Below are 16,575 nucleotides of genomic sequence, written 5' to 3'. Positions count from 1 at the left end.
TCTAAAAATCTGAATGGTTGCAGATATAGAGGCCCTTTCCTCTGCACTAAGCACACTTGGATAGGCTGCCTATACACGTTACTGGTTTTGTGTTCTAGAAGCTCTCTATGGCAAAATGCAAGAACTACCAATGCTAGGGAATGGAGTCAAGGAAAAACCTAGTAAAAATACAAATATCTCCAATGAACACTTGTCACAATACTTTGGTTGCTCAAAATCAATCTATTTAAACTTTAACAAAATGTCTAATACAAAGGAAAAAAAGTCTCAGAGAACAACATGGCCCGTGCCTTATTCTTTACTCAATCATTGGCTGGAAAAAACCTCTCTGAAAATATTTCAAATATATTTTTATATTTTTTCACACAATCTTGAATTTTTTAACCCCATTATGTTCCACTGTGCTTAGTAAATCAAAACTTAAGTTTATAAGTGGAGCATAGCAGGAATAAAAAATTCAAGATAGTGTGAAGAAATATAAAAATATATTTAAAACATTTTTAAGGACATTTTTTCAGCCAATGGTTGAGAGTGAAGTACAAGGCAAGATACAAGTACTTCAGCAAGTTTTAGCAGTAAAACAGAGAGATCATTCTCAATGTACCCTGGCTTAGAAGTAAGGTTCATAACTGTCATGGTATGTGCAAACCTAATCCACTCTGAAATAGTACCCTGAAGAAGAAGAGTTCGACAGGGCATATATGCAGAGGATTAGACCTTGGAGGAAGTTTGAAAATGCAAAGTGAATATAAGCATTCTTTCATCTGCCAGCAGGTGCATCTTATATGTTTTGCACAATTTTTAAAAATGTTTTATTCCAAACAAAAAACATACATCGGTTACTTGAAATCACAAATTTTGTTCATTAGGATTTTAAATGAGTTTGAACACATTGGGTACAATATTAAAACAAAATTTAGTGGGTGCTGTTAATTGGACAGGTCTGCTATTGGTAGTTTTGCAAATTTTTCTAGATAGTGCCTGCAAAAATTCCTCTAACTGCCTTGGCACTATCTGTCTGGATAGCATTACACCAGAGTTAAGTTACAGCATGGGTGGAATGTACTGTAGTTAGTTATTCCACCCTTGCACTAACTTAATTCTGGTGTAGCGCTATGTACCAGGGGTCTGTCTAATGTGCTGAATGGTCAGATCAGTGAAGGTTGGATAATCTAGACTGTAATCCGACCTTCGCTGATCTGACCATTCAGCATATACGACAGACCCCTAGTGACATCACATGGCTTGTCTTTCCGTTTTCCATACCTGGGACCTTACTTTTACCACCTTTGTGTGCCCAGACCCTGTTTTTGCTGCCTTTGTTTCTGCATTGTTTGAAGGGTTACCATTGTTTTCTGTATTATCCGACTTTTCATTTATCCAACAAGAAGTCAGCTTGGAGAAAAGGCGGCTGAGGGGAGATATGATAGAAGTCCAAAAAATAATGAGTGGAGTTGAACGGGTAGATGTGAAGCGTCTGTTTATGCTTTCCAAAAATACTAGGCCTAGGGGGCATGTGATGAAGCTACAAAGTAGTAAATTTAAAACGAATCTGAGAAAATATTTCTTCACTCAACGTGTAATTAAACTCTGGAATTCGTTGCCAGAGAATGTGGTAAAGGTGGTTAGTTTAGCAGAGTTTAAAAAAGGTTTGGACGGCTTCCTAAAGGAAAAGTCCATAGACCATTATTAAATTGGACTCGAGGAAAATCCACTACTTCTGGGATAAGCAGTATAAAATGTTTTGTACTACTTTGTAATCTTTCCAGGTCTTCGTGACCTGGATTGGCCACTGTTGGAAACAGGATGCTTGGCTTGATGGACCTTAGGTCTGTCCCAGTATGGCAATACTTATGTACTTATGTAAGTCTGACCCGTTTAACTCGTATAATCGAGACTTTACTGTATTATAAATAGCAGCGGTATTAGTCTGCTAACTGTACAGCAAAACAGTTTACTTTAAAATGCAGTCTTAAAGCAAACCATTTAGATATACTCATAGCAGCTGAATATCATCGCTTCAGAGCTGCCAGCAAGGACTGCATTCCAAGTACATTCAGCACCTTCAACCTATCCGAATACAAGCACTAAATATACTTTTTTTTTTTTTTTACACATCGCAGCTGGCATTAAAAAAAAAAATTCTGCCAATTTCTATGTTGCTCCCCTTTTAGCAAAAAAAGTCAATATTTCTTTACAGGCTATTTCAAAAAATTGAGCTCTCCAAGGCTAATTGGTTATAGGTGTCATCCAGTAGACAGCAACAGTGAATCTTGCAGCAAAGAGCATTTTAAAAATCATTTTCTTAGAAGTCTCTTGAACTATCTGTTGTACATAAGCCCACTAATGTAAACCCTATAAAGCCCACTATTTCACCAATGATGTGAAATACGTTGACCCAAATGGTTAACCACCAGTGGATATATCCATCACAGAGGAATACAGGAGCCCCTGAAACTACCTCCTCTCTTACAAAGAGAAGGTTGGATACCTTTATGCTCTATGAAAAAAGTATGCCATAAAATTTATACACAACTGCCTTAATATGCTGTAACTGTCGAACCACAACGCTCCTCATTCCTCCTCCTCCAGATGTACGACAGACTGATAATGTGCTTAAAAAATTCCTGTTCAATTATATTCGGTATCCCTGGGACCCATCCTCTCTTTTTTTGCTTGTGCTTTAAAAAATGTTGCCATGCTTAATGAACAAAAGTAAACTCTTGTTTTCCCAGTTCTCAGTTTCCAAAAATCTTATATTTTAGCTCATACACCAGTTTGGTGAATCAGTTTTGTTAATGAAGAGCTTGCCGCTTTCCTCAGTACCAGACTTTACTAACAAGTAGAGAATTAATATATGCTTCCAATATCAAGAATTCCTGGGATCTTACCACATGCCCAAATGTCCACAGGTTTACCATAGGGATCTTTTCGTAGGACCTCAGGGGAAAGGTAACCTGGAGTACCAGCAAACCCTGTTTGAAAAGAAACAATAGAAAGCACTGAAACACATTACACATACTAATGTTAACATCTTTTCTCCCACAACATCCATTCTTTTTTAAAACTATGTACATGGCTGTGGCACTAATGTTTTAGTCACTGAATTAAGATAAAAATTCTGGGACATGGGTTCAAAGCCTACTCTTCTGCTGACCCTATTTGGCTTTAAATTATATTTTAATCACCTCTTCCCTTCTGGGATCACCCATGTAGGGTAAGCAGCAACTGCCAGCCTGACTTTCCAACCCTGAGTTGGCTGTGTGTGTGAAGCCCCTTCCATAAAGAGGTTTTCAAAAAGATAGTTTGTGTGTTAAAACTCTGTGAAGCAGTTTTAATAAGACATATTTGTTTGCTGAAGACAGGATGCCAATTGAAATGAATCTTTTCTTGTTCTCCCTAACAACCCCAGTTAGATCTCAGAGTCTGCTATAGGAGAAGGGTAACAGCTATACAAGTTACTGAACTTCCTGTGTGAAAAGGAATCACTAGCTGTGATCGAATTGTACAAATAAAATCAGTACCCTTCTCCACCACCGCCAACTCCAGGCTCCGCTCATTCTGCCTCGCCTCACCCTATGCTTGGAACAACCTTCCTGAGCCCTTACGCCAAGCCCCCTCCCTGCCCGTCTTCAAGTCTTTGCTTAAAGCCCACCTCTCCAATGCTGTGTTCGGCACCTAACCCTTACCGTTCAGTGAATCCAGACTGCCCCAATTTGACTGCCCCTATCGGACCGACCGTTCACTTGTCTATTAGATTGTAAGCTCTTTGAGCAGGGACTGTCTCTCTTTGTTAAATTGTACAGCGCTGCATAACCCTAGTAGCGCTCTAGAAATGTTAAGTAGTAGTAGTAGTAAAAGTAAATGATTAGTGTATGTTTAAAAAAAGTTATAAACTGTGCAGGTGTAACAGAAATATTTTTGATAGTCAGGCAAATTTCCCACCCTGATACTTAGAGAGGGCAAGTGAAGTGGCCCTAGGGAAGCTGTGAGATTCATGAATGGGATGTGGGAGCAGAAAAACAAGGAAAGTGGAGTGTGGATTGAACTGGATAGAATAAAAGGTTGGCTGAAAGGCTGCAATTGCAGAGTTTAGTCCACTGAAGGCTGGGATTGTAAAGGAGTTAAAACAGAACAGAAAATTTCTGTGTATCTCTATCTGTACTTGAGAAGAGGGGGAGGGGTTCTCCTTACTGCTGGAAAAACTGCAGTTACAGGACTTGGTCAAAAGAGGGCTGAGGTTCCAAAACAGTGAACACAGAGGGGGTCTTTTACTAAGATATAATAGCGTTTTTAGCTCGCAGTAGATATCAGCTGGCAGTAAACACCGAGACGCTCATAGAAATATAATGGGTGTCTCGGCGTTTACCGCTAGCTGATTTCTACTGTAAGGTAAAAACGCTACCGTGGCTTAGTGAAAGACCCCCAGAGTGATTTCTTTGCTTTGTGAAATCTGTGACACCTGTCAAGAGTAGTACAGACCACAGCTCACAGAGGATTGGGAAATCCTAACAGAGTCATTCATAGAAGTTTTTGTTGGAATTTTCCTGGGGAGAAGGGAAAGAAATCTCACCCACCTCAAGTGGAAGCACCAGGCGCCACATATACAAGGCAAATGACGGAGCTGGGCTATGGGGCTCCTGCCAGATCAGTCCCTGAACCCAGAGATTCTCCTGAGGGGCATTATATGTGCAATTCAAAATAGCCATAATTTCAAATAACTATGGGATCCCATTCTACATAAACTGAAATCTTTCTACATTTGTACTGTGCTTATCCATCAGAGCTTTTCCAGGAGGCTAAAACAATTGTCTCTGAGCCAGTTGTTTGGCAGTGGTAACACAGAAAAGACATCTCAGTGTGGCTCATGGGCACGTCAGGGACTGGAAAAGATGATAAAATATCTATAACAGACCTCAATAGCTTAAAAATGTTCCAAGGAGTATTCCACTTTAACGTTAACACATCTTGTAGGAGATACTCCTCACGTAAGTTTGGTCAACATCACAACGGCCAAGGAAGGGATCTTAACAGTCTAGAAAGTTTATACTTAAAACATGAATTAGCTTTTTAAAATGAATAGTCTGGGCCAAACCTTCTATTTTTTTTTTAAATTTGGTAATATTAAATCAAAACTTTCAAGAGCAGTACTCTTAACAAAAGAAAAACAAAGTTATATTTCCTGGTGCACATATATCATAGATTGCCTATATTTGTGGATGTTTTATCAAGTGAGAGTTTTATTACATAAGACTTTTTGGCAGGTAAAAACTTCCTCACTGCCCAATATGCAACAGTCTATCATTCCAATGTACATAAAACTTTATTAGGGCACAATGGAAGAAACATGTCAACCAATCTGGTAATCTGATTGGCTAAAGGCCACAAGTGCATCACAAAGAAAGGCCAAACAATGCCATACCCAAGCCATGGGCTTGCTCAATTTAAAGTACATACTGTACATATTATTTAAAAGCCTAAAGCATGCTAAACAACTCTCTTCTGCCTGTGTTATAGAAAAGCCTACACTAGTGATAGGAAATAGACACCAGATCTCGAGAAGCTAGGCAAGTTTCAGTCTCCTGTCTTTCACTCCATCTTTCATACATGTCTACTAAAAAGACTTTTTTCTTCCTTTTTTTTTTTTAGCCCAACTGTTTGCTCCTTTGGGTTTAAAACTCAATTGGAACACGTCTCTACCAGGCAGCAGGAAAATTGCACTAGTATCACATTGAAAAACAAAGCAGGGGAATCCAAAATGGCTTCCATATGAGCACACAGAGAAGAGGCTCTCTCAGCACCCGGTGATCTTTTTACTTTCTTTGTTTCCTTCTTTCTCATGCCAAAACAGAACAGTAAGGCACAGGCTGCCTCCTGCATGCAGCCTTCTTCATCCCTGCGACAGCGCCAGATTACCAGCTTTGCTTAGTGACCTTCTCCACAACAGGGCATTCCGGCTAGTCAGGCTTTAAGGAAGAGTCCTGACTTTAGGAGTAACATTTCACTCAGCCCCATAGGTCCCACCGCACCCCTGGCGCAGCACAGCATGGCAGCGTTGGAGCTGCTAAGTGCTTTGAAGTATAAACACAGAGTTTTGTGACTAGTGGGAGCCCAATGCTTCCCTTTGCCCCATCGGTGGAACAAAAAAAAACAAACCTTATGGAAGATTCTGCTAAGGTTATCAAGGATACCTTTGAAGGAATTTCTAGACTGTCTGTCCCGCGGCTAGAAAGATCAGAAAAAGTGACACTTGACTATACAGACGACCCTGGAAGCTCTCTATCAAGTTTACTCTAGTATATGCCCTGCTATGAATTCAAATATTTCTAGAATCCAGAAGTTGGAGGCTCAAAAAGGGAGTTAGTATAGGCAAACTCTCAGAAGCAACAATTGAAACAAAGTCTTCTTTAATTCAAGATAGACTAGTTTATCAACACAAGATTGAGAATTTTTTAAATTATATTAGACATCTTAATATAAGAATTCTAAATTTCCCTAAACTATTGACATCAAGTCCAAAAGACTTATTTCATAGTTTTTTTTTTTGAACGAGACCTTTAATTATTCAGATGAGAGTCTACCACCTCTTCAAAACATCTATATTTCTGTGCCTAAATCGCACCCAGCCCCCGAAGCTGCTTGTTTGCTTGAACTTAATGGATATGCTAGAAAGTTCAATGGAAGGAGTTGTCTCCAGGTCTAAATTAATGATTTCCTTTGTTTTCCTCCAAGATAGAGAAGCATTAATGAGACTTTTCTTTAGAAAAACTGAGTAATTTTCTTGATGGTAAAATATCTACATTTCCAGTTGTATGTTGCTGGATCTAGGCCTGGTGGAAAAATTTCTTTCATAGAGACAAGTGATAAATATGGGTGCTAAATTTCGGTTAATGTTTCCTTGTAAATGCATTGTTTCTTTGGAAAATCATACTTATGTTTTTCGTGACCCATCTCAACTTCAGTTCTTTTTAGAGGGTAAAAGGAGCCTCTGCTGTAGTTTCACAACTGTGAAAATATTGATGAATGCTGCTCATCATTCTTTGTTCCTTTCCTGTAGGAATATTAGTTCCTCTATAATTTGTATCTTGGATCTCCCATTATATGGACTTTTTCTAGTGAAATGTAACTAGTTTTCCTTTACTATCTTTTTCTTTTGCTTACATTTCTTATAATGTACCATTATTTCTATTCTTGTAAAAGTTTTGAAATTAATAAAGAAAGGGAAAAGAAGAACAAAGCAAAGCTCAGACTGGCATCACATCCTGCAAATGCTCTTTGTCAGAACTGGTATGGCCACCCCCTATTGATGTGTAGGGTCACTGTCCACACTAGGAGCGCTTTCATGGTTCTGACTAATGCACACTCAAGGGGGATGTTGAACCTGTATATCGCAACACTAAAAATCCTGAAGGACATTGCTGCATGAAGTCCATTCTGCCTTGCCCCAGAGATAGAAGTTATGGTTGTTAATAAGAGATAAAAAGTTGGAGGAGAGGGCTCATATTGGACGATTTGACAGAAGTGGCTGCAGATAAATGGGTGACAGGAAAGGTGGGTCTGACAGGAGATAAAAGGCTGCAAAGGTGTTAACAGGACAGAATCAGGCTGAGAAGAGAAGCAAAAACAGAGAAGGGTTGATTTAGGAAAGAGAGGAACTTAGAAATGAACAAAACAGGGACACAGAGAGATGGAAAGAGATGGTGAAAAAAAGAAAGTACATCTGTAAAAAGTACATGTATACTTTCCATATGCGGACTTCGGAAATTTTTCAAAACAAAGTGTGTGCAAAACTACAGTTTGAGAATTACACCAAGAAATTAAGTGCTTATTTCTGATCTTTAGCATAAAACATATGGCAGGATTATTTTTACACACACTACTATATTTTCCTAAGTCTGTGCATAACTGCACTCCCCCCCCCAACCCTGTCCCCAGAAACAATGTCACTCAGCCTCTGTAAAGTAATGTGTGTAAAGGATGTTCACATATAATCTTATATGCATGTCAGGCATGACATCTGCTAATAACCTATTTCTGCACATGAAACACTCCTTTACCTGCAGGAATGGTTTTGAAAATTACTCTCATAATTTAAAATAAATTATTCATTCCATGGTAATTTTGACTCGCTGTGATTTAACTAGGAATTTTGTCATAAAATGCACTCTACAACTAGGCTGTAGCACCATTATTGAGGAGGTAGAAGGGGTTCCACTATTTATAATGTCCCCCCGATCTCCCTCACTGCAGCAGCTGTCCTCAGCCAGAGGTCATGGAACACAGTTTCATCTAGAATCTGGTATGTGTAGGCTCCAGTTTGGTTAATGGGTGGTTAATGGGTGTCACTATTGTGCAACTGCAGAAACTTCTTTCCATCAGGGGCAGTGCTTACAGTCTCCGCAGCACACTTGACCCGGGCCTGTTCATTAAGCAGAAGGTGGTGCTCAAATGAATGTCTCTCACGTGGCAGCGTATAGCACTGCTACTGATGAGTCTTTTTACATCAACTGTGCCTTTGCTCGGTAGATAACTGAAGAACCTCCCAGACTAACAACTATCATTAGACAAGGATAGATTTTACTGACTTCTTCATATACCACACGCTATACCCCTCCCCCCCCACACCTTTTACCCATATATGAGAGAACTACTAGCAGCTAGATTTCCTGAGCACTACCTGTTTGAGACAAACAATAATTAAAAAATATATACATTTGTTCTTACCAAACCAGGCCTGTTGGTCCCCCTGCACTTCTATGGCAAGCCCGAAATCGGCCAGTTTCACTGCAGCACCCTTGGTTTTACTTGCCAGCAGCAAGTTCTCTGGCTATGGATGGGTGGGGAGAGAAAAACATCATCATTAAAATCATCCATTTTTCTTTGGTTCAGTTTCTTGTTCAGAAATCCTTTTTTTTTTCAGCCCCCACCCACCATCTGCCTCTGAGAAAAAAAAAAATCTATCAGGAGGCAACTGATGCAACTCTGCCAAACAAGTTTACTAGACTGACAGGTTATCAATAGAAATCAAACAAAATAAAACATGGAAAAGAAAATAAGATGATACCTTTTTTATTGGACATAACTTAATACATTTCTTGATTAGCTTTCGAAGGTTGCCCTTCTTCGTCAGATCGGAAATAAGCAAATGTGCTAGCTGACAGTGTATATAAGTGAAAACATTCAAGCATTACTATGACAGTCTGACAGGGTGGGAGGATGGGGGTGGGTCGGAGGTATGCATGGGGACATCAAAGCATATCATTGATATTCTAACAGGATTGGTGTGGATAGGTGAGGGGTGGGGTGATCAACAGAGACATACAGCTTTATGGTTTATAATGGGCTAGGAACCCCAGATCCTTGTTAACTCCTTTCTGTTGGGTGTTAAAATATTCAATCATTCTGACTTCAAAGGTCTTACGTTCTTGTATGGTTTTAAAGTTACCTTTCATGAATCTCACTGTGAAGTCACTGGTACAGTGTCCTGGTCCTGTAAAATGTTGACCAACAGGCGTGGAAACCCTGCTGGCACCAGTATTGTTCATATGATGTCTATGTAAATTGAATCTTGTCTTAAGCATCTGGCCTGTTTCTCCAATATAGCATCCTTCGTTGTTTTCACTTATATACACTGTCAGCTAGCACATTTGCTTATTTCCGATCTGACAAAGAAGGGCAACCTTCGAAAGCTAATCAAGAAATGTATTAAGTTATGTCCAATAAAAAAGGTATCATCTTATTTTCTTTTCCATGTTTTATTTTGTTTGATTTCTATTGATAACCTTAAGAGTGGACTAACACAGCTACCACACTCCTCTACTAGACTGACAGATAAGACTTCTAAAACTAATGCAAGAACCAGGGAAACCCTTTACATATCTCCCCCACCCACAAAGATCATAATACTCCACAAGTGAATTTGAAAATGCTGTAAATAGTGGCGCTGCAAGATTACCCCAATTATCACAACACACAGAGATACGGTCAGTAAGGCCTTCATGAATATTTTCAAGACTTAAAACCTTGCTCACACCTCTCTACCCCTTCACACAACCACTGTAATATCATCTGCTTATTCTGTTTGGACTTCATGAAAGAATGTAGCTCACAAAAGCTAGGCAAGAAATTTTCTTTTTTTTTGCCTTTTGACCTTTTAGTTTCATACATACACATGTACTAATATTCACTTCATACTATCAGTCCTCAGAGAGAACGAATTGATATCAGCTGGTGGGTGAGCACAAATAGGACTAGAAACGAGGAGGAAAATACTGTTTAATTTTGCATAGAGCGACAGTATTTACTGGGTGAAATAAGTGTTTGAAGAGATTTTACCAAAAGGTATTGTTTTGCTATGAGAAGGTGAGAGCTTTTTCTAAAAAGCAGCGATAAGTGGCCTTTAATTCCCAACCTCCCCCCCCCCCCATTTTCCAAGGACCCCAAACACATTCTTTGATTTATAGACTTTAACCCTAATCAAGAGGTTCGGAGGAAAGACTTCACAAGAGTCAAATAGAGGATTAACATCAACATATGAGTAACCATGACTTTCTCAATATCCTAATTATAGTCCTTTTTACAGGTCATTAACTAAAATAAATTACACCAAATTTGAAAGATTTAAAAACCAGGTTAAGCATCCTTCACTCCCAACAACTTAATGCAACTAACAACTCAACAGCAGCAGTCCAGTTGGTGGAAGGTTATGTACGCCCAGTTCAAAAAACTCTTATCCCTCAGAGAAAAAGTCCGATTGCTGGAGAAAAGGGTATTAGATTGGGCGGAACCGATGCAGACAGAGGTACATAAAGATGACTATTACAGACACAATACAGTGGTTTCATCTCTCGTGCAGTCTTAAGAGAAGAAAAGTCACCTGGGTATCATCACCCTAGTATATAGCAGAAGCAATCCTACTCTCAAGATCTGCTCTCCATGTGATGCAGAATTCTCTTGCACAGGAGGAGATGTCTTTCCAGGAGAGAAGGCTTAGGACTGCCACTGTAGTTGGAGATTTGATCATTACGAATGCAGATAGCTGACAGATGGTGGGCATGAGGATCACTTGGCAACTTCCCTGCCCAGTGCAAAGGTAGAATTTGAGGGTATGCTTGGGAAAGCCAGCTGTCCTGGTACAAGTGGGTATCAAAGGTGCAGGAAGGTGCAGTAGGGATGTTCTGGAAGCCAAATTTAGGATTTCAGGTCGGAAATTGAAATTCAGACCCTCCAAGGTAGCATTCTCAAATAAACTCTGTTCAAGTGCAACAACCCTGAGGTAGGCTGAGCTCCAGAGTCTTAATACATCCACAATGATGTAGGGAAGTAGATTTTAGAATTACTTGCAACTGGGCAACATTTTGAGAAAAATGGAGCCCATTCCAAAGATATGGGCTCTATTTTAACTAGAGAGGAATTAGGCTGCCAAAAACATGGCATGCAGGATACAAGTTATAATATAATTTTTTTTTAAATTGGGATAAAGGCTGAAGTGGCCCAGGTGCATTTTAATAAAGATCTGAAAGATAGAAATGATTCCAATTAAACCCTATCTACTGGTGGACAGCTTGTGAATATAAATAAGAACCACAAATTAAACTGTCTGTATGAAAATGCCAGAAGTCTAAAAATTAAGACTGAAGAGTTAGAGTGCATGGCAGTAAAGGGATCAAGGGCATTGGAGCTGACTCTGTGGGTGCTGTGGGTGCTTGAGCACCCACAATATTGAGAAAATTCCTTGTATGTGTCCAGGGAGGGGTTATTTCCATTGGGCTTAGCACCCCCAATAATTTTGAAAAGTTGGCTCCTATGATCAAGGGTCATGGATCTGATATACCGCCTGTGATACAACTACAGCGGTTTACACTTATTATGCGCAGGTACTTTCTCTGTTCTGGGACAAAGGAGGACTAGGTGACTTGTCCTAGGTCACAAAGAACTGCACTGAGAATTGAACCCAGTTGCCCAAGTTCTTACCCACTGCACTAATCATTAGGCTACTCCTCCAGCTCCCCAGATAAGCATCAAAAATTATTAAGTAGTAAATCTTAGTGGAATACTTTAAAAATACTGAACAGTATAAACTATGAGGTACAATATAGCAGGACCTTCAAATATGGGAGACCACCATGGAAAATTGCATCACAATGGCATCTCAACCATAATTTGCATGACTGAACCTATGAGTCCAAAGTAATTTAATTTGGTGAAATTAAAATGCAAATATGTTTGGCTTATAGGACCAATGATGTAAATTATGGTTGAAATACCATTATGATGGAGTTTACTGTGGGGTATATTATACGTGGTTATATTATACATTCTATATTTACTCCTGGGAGAATTCTGCAGAATTTAAACAGAATTCCTCACCCCAGCAGAATGTACAAAATTCTGTAAATCTTGCTGGCATAGACTCAACTGTGTATGTGAACCAAGGGGCTGTACGGAGGGTGGATGGAGCAGAGTGAGGCGAGCGTGCCACATGCGAGATCTTGAGAAAATTAAAAAGTAATGGGACAGGAGGCAATGCTCTACTGTGGATTGGGAAATGGCTAAAAGATGGAAACAGAGTAGTACTGTGCTGAGACTGGTGCTTTTAAAATATTCATTAAAGATTGGAAACAGGGAGTAAGGTAATCAGATCTGTGGATGACTCACAATTGAAGCTGTAAAATCGCAAGTTGACTATGAGGAGTTGAAGAAGATATAATGGACCGTGGGACTGGGCATGTGAATGGCAGTTGAAATTTAAACGTGGACAACTGAAAAGTGATGCATATAGGGAAGAAATATCCTAACTATAGGTACTGGATGTCACCACCAAGGAAAAGGATCTTGGGGGTAATTATGGCCAATACATGAAAACTTCAGCTCAGTGTGTGGTGGTTAGGATCGAAAAAAAAAGGAGAGCCTGGAATTATTCAATAAAGTCCTCTGTATTAATCCATGCAAGTTGAGTACTCTGCGCAGTTCTAATTGCACCATACCTAATACAGTGGTGGAAATAAGTATTTGATCCCTTGCTGATTTTGTAAGTTTGCCCACTGACAAAGACATGAGCAGCCCATAATTGAAGGGTAGGTTATTGGTAACAGTGAGAGATAGCACATCACAAATTAAATCCGGAAAATCACATTGTGGAAAGTATATGAATTTATTTGCATTCTGCAGAGGGAAATAAGTATTTAATCCCTCTGGCAAACAAGACCTAATACTTGGTGGCAAAACCCTTGTTGGCAAGCATAGCGGTCAGACGTCTTCTGTAGTTGATGATGAGGTTTGCACACATGTCAGGAGGAATTTTGGTCCACTCCTCTTTGCAGATCATCTCTAAATCATTAAGAGTTCTGGGCTGTCGCTTGGCAACTCGCAGCTTCAGCTCCCTCCATAAGTTTTCAATGGGATTAAGGTCTGGTGACTGGCTAGGCCACTCCATGACCCTAATGTGCTTCTTCCTGAGCCACTCCTTTGTTGCCTTGGCTGTATGTTTTGGGTCATTGTCGTGCTGGAAGACCCAGCCACGACCCATTTTTAAGGCCCTGGCGGAGGGAAGGAGGTTGTCACTCAGAATTGTACGGTACATGGCCCCATCCATTCTCCCATTGATGCGGTGAAGTAGTCCTGTGCCCTTAGCAGAGAAACACCCCCAAAACATAACATTTCCACCTCCATGCTTGACAGTGGGGACGGTGTTCTTTGGGTCATAGGCAGCATTTCTCTTCCTCCAAACACGGCGAGTTGAGTTCATGCCAAAGAGCTCAATTTTTGTCTCATCTGACCACAGCACCTTCTCCCAATCACTCTCGGCATCATCCAGGTGTTCACTGGCAAACTTCAGACGGGCCGTCACATGTGCCTTCCGGAGCAGGGGGACCTTGCGGGCACTGCAGGATTGCAATCCGTTATGTCGTAATGTGTTACCAATGGTTTTCGTGGTGACAGTGGTCCCAGCTGCCTTGAGATCATTGACAAGTTCCCCCCTTGTAGTTGTAGGCTGATTTCTAACCTTCCTCATGATCAAGGATACCCCACGAGGTGAGATTTTGCGTGGAGCCCCAGATCTTTGTCGATTGACAGTCATTTTGTACTTCTTCCATTTTCTTACTATGGCACCAACAGTTGTCTCCTTCTCGCCCAGCGTCTTACTGATGGTTTTGTAGCCCATTCCAGCCTTGTGCAGGTGTATGATCTTGTCCCTGACATCCTTAGACAGCTCCTTGCTCTTGGCCATTTTGTAGAGGTTAGAGTCTGACTGATTCACTGAGTCTGTGGACAGGTGTCTTTCATACAGGTGACCATTGCCGACAGCTGTCTGTCATGCAGGTAACGAGTTGATTTGGAGCATCTACCTGGTCTGTAGGGGCCAGATCTCTTACTGGTTGGTGGGGGATCAAATACTTATTTCCCTCTGCAGAATGCAAATAAATTCATATACTTTCCACAATGTGATTTTCCGGATTTAATTTGTGATGTGCTATCTCTCACTGTTACCAATAACCTACCCTTCAATTATGGACTGCTCATGTCTTTGTCAGTGGGCAAACTTACAAAATCAGCAAGGGATCAAATACTTATTTCCACCACTGTATATAGCGGGGTTAGAAAGGGTAAAGAATAAGGGAAAGCAAAACAAAGGAGATGGAATGGCTTCTTATGAAGAAAGGCTAAACAGGTTAGGGCTCTTCAGCTTGGAGATGGCTAAGAAGAGACATGACATAAGTCTATATAATCATGAGTGGAGTGGAATAGGTAAATAGAGAAATGGCTGTTTATCGTTTCAAATAGTACTAACACAAGGGGACACACCACTGAAGTAATAGCGGAGTGGAGGAGCAACCTAGTGGTTAGGGCACTGGGCTAGACATCCAGGGGTGCCTGGTTCAAATCCTTGTGATCTTGGGCAAGTTACCTAATCCTCCATTGTCTCAGGTACAAAATTACTTAGTGATCCCAGCAGGGAAATACCGTATGTATGTATGTATGTATGATTATTATTATTATTATTATTTGTAGCATTTGTATCCCACATTTTCCCACCAATTTGCAGGCTCAATGTGGCTTACATTATGCCGTAATGGCGATCGCCATTTCCGGGTGGAGAATTACAAATGATATTACATTAAGGTGCATATATGGTAAAGTATAATACAATATGATATTGGATAGAGGTTCTTAAGTGACAGAGTAGATTATAACATTAGTTAGATAGTCAACTGTAAGAAGTTCATTTCTGATGTGAGAAATAAAGTGATAGTGTGAATTGTGCAATTTTCACTAGTATCCACTTGATTGTTGGTCCGGTGTAGGGGTACGATTTTGTCTAATTCATGTAAGTTTGTAGTCAGGATGGACCGTTTTGGTATGCCTTCTTGAATAGGTCCATTTTCAGTCATTTTCGGAAGATTGTTAGGTCGTGCATTGTTTTTATGGCCTTCGGTAGTGCATTCCATAGTTGCATGCATATGTAGGAGAAGCTGGATTCATATGTGGATTTATATTTAAGTCCTTTACAGCTGGGGTAGTGGAGATTCAGGAATGTACGTGCTGATCTGTTTGTGTTCCTAGTTGGCAGGTCTATGAGGTCTGACATATAGATCGGGGCTTCACCATGAACAATTTTGTGGACTAGGGTGCAAACTTTGAACGCAATTCGTTCTTTTAGTGGGAGCCAGTGTAGTTTTTCTCTTAGGGGTTTGGCACTTTCGTATTTCGTTTTTCTGAATATAAATCTGGCTGCTGTATTTTGGGCAGTTTGAAGCTTCTTAATGATTTGTTCTTTGCATCCTGCATAAATGGCGTTACAGTAATCTAGATGGCTTAGCACCATTGATTGTACCAGGCTGCGGAATATTTCCCTTAGAAAGAAAGGTTTGATTCTTTTTAGTTTCCACATTGAGTGGAACATTTTCTTTGCTGTGTTTTTCGCATGGCTTTCGAGTGTAAGATTCCGGTGAATTGTAACTCCAAGAATTTTCAGACTGTCTGAGATATGAAGGGTGTAGACTGAGGTGTTTATGGTGGTGGGTTTGTTCGTGTTATATTGTGAGGAGAGAATGAGACATTGTGTCTTTTCTGCGTTTAGCTTTAGTTGGCATGCATCTGCCCATGAGTTCATTATTTGGAGACTGTGATTGATTTCATTTGTGATTTCGGATAGATTGTGTTTGAACGGGATGTAGATCGTGACATCGTCTGCATAGATGTACGGGTTAAGTCCTTGGTTGGATAACGACTTAGCTAATGGTGTCATCATTAAATTGAAAAGGGTTGGTGAGAGCGGTGATCCTTGTGGTACTCTGATGTATCTGATGTAACTCACTTTCAGCTACTCCTGAAAAAGGTGTGAGCAAAACCAAATACATAACAAATAATAAAATGGGACGCATATTTAAATAAAGTAGTTTTCCACTTTATGTACAATTAAGCTGTGGAATTTGTTGCCAAAGATGTGGAGAAAACATCACAGGTGCATTTTAAAGAAGTTCTTGAAGGCCAGAGAGGTTTCCCACCAAACCACATGGCCAGTGTGAATGAAACGGTTTGCCACCTGGCTTGGAAAGAAAATTTTCTTCTTCA

General features: G+C 40.1%; 1 protein-coding gene and 1 long non-coding RNA gene across 9 annotated transcripts in view; one reads left to right on the top strand and one right to left on the bottom strand.

Annotated features, from left to right (window-relative positions):
* The window catches only part of CAMK2G (calcium/calmodulin dependent protein kinase II gamma), a 563,068-nt gene that overhangs the window by 191,712 nt on the left and 354,781 nt on the right, over window positions 1-16,575 (bottom strand). For all 8 annotated transcript variants that reach the window (XM_030203383.1, XM_030203382.1, XM_030203385.1 and 5 more), the window contains exons 7-8: window positions 8,725-8,827; window positions 2,892-2,975 (exon numbers count right to left, since the gene is read on the bottom strand). In XM_030203383.1, coding sequence (XP_030059243.1) covers window positions 2,892-2,975; window positions 8,725-8,827 — 187 coding nt within the window. The remainder of the gene's footprint in view (window positions 1-2,891; window positions 2,976-8,724; window positions 8,828-16,575) is intronic.
* Window positions 1-16,575, top strand: part of LOC115470333 — a 113,502-nt gene that overhangs the window by 91,690 nt on the left and 5,237 nt on the right. The window lies entirely within an intron of this gene.

This window comes from Microcaecilia unicolor, chromosome 5 (assembly GCF_901765095.1).
Source record: "Microcaecilia unicolor chromosome 5, aMicUni1.1, whole genome shotgun sequence".
In the NCBI taxonomy this organism is placed as follows: Eukaryota; Metazoa; Chordata; class Amphibia; order Gymnophiona; family Siphonopidae; genus Microcaecilia; species Microcaecilia unicolor.
The sequence above is the reverse complement of the archived record's forward strand: the minus strand, read 5'-3'. Positions and strand labels throughout refer to the sequence as shown.